Consider the following 2180-nt stretch of genomic DNA (forward strand, 5'->3'; position numbering starts at 1 on the left):
TGTAGAAAGAGTACGCTAACACAGTTTATCCTGCTAAATGGTTATCAATTCTCTATAAGTTCTGTATTGCACATAAATTATAGAATATCTAAACGTTTCTTTTTTTTTCGATGTCCTGTGACATTGTACAATAGAGTTACAAATAAAGATAAAGCCACACTTTACGTATAATCTGATTCAGTCTTTGCTAATGTTACATAATAACGTGCGAAAGAACTAACAGTTAGACTATTTAAGAGGCTACTTAAGAATTTTAATTGATACTGGAAGCATAAAACTGTTCAGCTAGCTTTACACAAGATATTGGTCTTCTTCTTTATGAAATCGTCAAATTATGATTATGATACATTTCTACATTATCACCAGCATCGAATCTAATCTTATTTATCGTGATACTCTTGAGAAACTGTTAATCCATTGTCTTAACTCGATCGCGGCGCAGAACTGCGTCCACCAATATTGTTCTTCTCCCTCCAATCGATTCCCGTAAAAGCTGTCTACATATTGAACAGTCGATACAACGACGGCGGATTAGTCTGAAATTAAGCACACGTTAACAATCACTCTTCTTGCTAAAATCACAATTCTCTTTTCAATCGCATACCTTGATTATGACATACCTGTAGACCAGCACGGGAGTCAGATTGTCGGCAGCAGGTATGCCTCTTTCCGACGCCATGGAAAAGAGATTCATGATGGTAGTCGCGCAACAATACACACTGCAACTTATCCCTAGGAGTCTTATACGCCGATATCACAGCCAATTCAGCCTGCGCCCATGACCAGGGGCATTCGTAATGATAAACTTTTGAAATGCGTAGGTCCCTGTGATTTGAAGTTACGACCTTTGCCAACTTATTGATATGACCGTGAAAAAGCTGGTCCCTATATACATCTCCATCTTCATTTAGATTTAGATAGAGCGCATTGTGGTATACCCGTGCCATGACGGTTCTTTCCACCACGACTCTCGCCAAATCTAACTGGTTGGCGCTTGCCGCTGAAAGTAAGAAGTAAGTTCAGACGTCTCTGAGCACTCCGCTAAGATCAATTGCGAGATAAACAATTATATTCATGTACATTGCCAAATCGGATCGTTGTCCATTTCCACGTGGACCTTCCCTAGAAAATTATCCACGAGATCCTGTTTCTCGTCAGCTAGCGTAAGCTTTTTAAACTCTTCGCAGGAGGAAAGCTTTCTTTTTTTCCAAAAATACCCTCACACAAATGGATACAAGATGATTATTGATAGCATCCCGATCGCACTTAACTCGCACGCATAATCTGAAAAATATTATTATTAAACGGTTAACATCTTACATTTACTTATACATTACATACAAAAATGATATTTATATATAAACAGTACCTATCTAAGTGAGCTAATGTCGACAGCAATCCCTGACGACATCTGATTAAATATGCGATATAAGGAGATCGCTTTTGATAATCCTCTCGAAGTGATTTGAAGAGCTTTCTACATCCATCGTCATTAAATAGACGCACGCAACGTAAAGTTTCATGAAGATGAGCTAGTTAGACTTAGCTAACTAAGACGTAGCTCAGCTTCAGTTGTGCCGTTTGCTATGACAGAACTCTCCTGCTGATGTTCCCCATCAAGCCTCACGTTCTCTTCCTCCGCCTGAGTCTCCATTCGCGCGAAGATCACGTTGATCATCTGCATGAGAGTCGCACAGGCTGTTGTTTGATTCACCAGGTTGCGCGACGACAAGTAAACGTTGTAAACAGTACGAATTGTTAACAGTACCGTATCCTCGTATACCTCCACATGCTGGCTTGTCATTACAGTCAGCAGAGCTTTAATAATCTGCAGCTGCACACTCTCATCGGTCTGTGGACCGGTGAAGCAACCGCAAATTGTCTCGACAATGCGCACAATCAGCAGCTTGTTAGGCTCCGTTGAATCAGGCACATTGCCAGTGAGATGGCTATATGCGATTAACTTCTGCAGGCAGTCCAGTGCTGTGTCACCACAATCCGTAGTGACTAGCTCTGACATGCTGACTCAAATGGTAAGAAGTACTTCTCAGCGGTAATGACATTTGAGTCGTTCTTAATTGGACTGTGGCCCAATTAAGGGCGTTTGAGATAACCTCTTCACCCTGCACAGCTGGTGTACATCTTTGATCTCGTTACGGAGGTCCTCTGCAAGATGGAAA

At 41.2% G+C, this 2180-nt stretch overlaps 1 protein-coding gene across 2 annotated transcripts; it reads right to left on the reverse strand.

Moving 5' to 3' along the window:
• Positions 1-99: 99 nt before the first annotated feature.
• Positions 100-1860, reverse strand: LOC112468080 (GTPase-activating protein and VPS9 domain-containing protein 1-like). 2 transcript variants are annotated; one of them, XM_025037114.1, is made up of 5 exons: positions 1769-1860; positions 1370-1678; positions 1081-1284; positions 621-1000; positions 100-536 (listed from the first exon to the last, which is right to left on the reverse strand). In XM_025037114.1, the coding sequence occupies exons 3-5, from the start codon at positions 1103-1105 to the stop codon at positions 498-500; spliced, it is 444 nt and encodes a 147-aa protein (XP_024892882.1). In that variant the 5' UTR covers positions 1106-1284; positions 1370-1678; positions 1769-1860; the 3' UTR covers positions 100-497. The 2 variants fall into 2 exon arrangements, with proteins under 2 accessions (XP_024892882.1, XP_024892883.1); XM_025037115.1 differs by having other exon boundaries at positions 605-1000.
• Between the last annotated feature and the right edge of the window lie 320 nt (positions 1861-2180).

The sequence above is a fragment of the Temnothorax curvispinosus genome, unplaced genomic scaffold, assembly GCF_003070985.1.
Source record: "Temnothorax curvispinosus isolate PA1 unplaced genomic scaffold, ASM307098v1 QBEX01018038.1, whole genome shotgun sequence".
NCBI lineage: Eukaryota > Metazoa > Arthropoda > Insecta > Hymenoptera > Formicidae > Temnothorax > Temnothorax curvispinosus.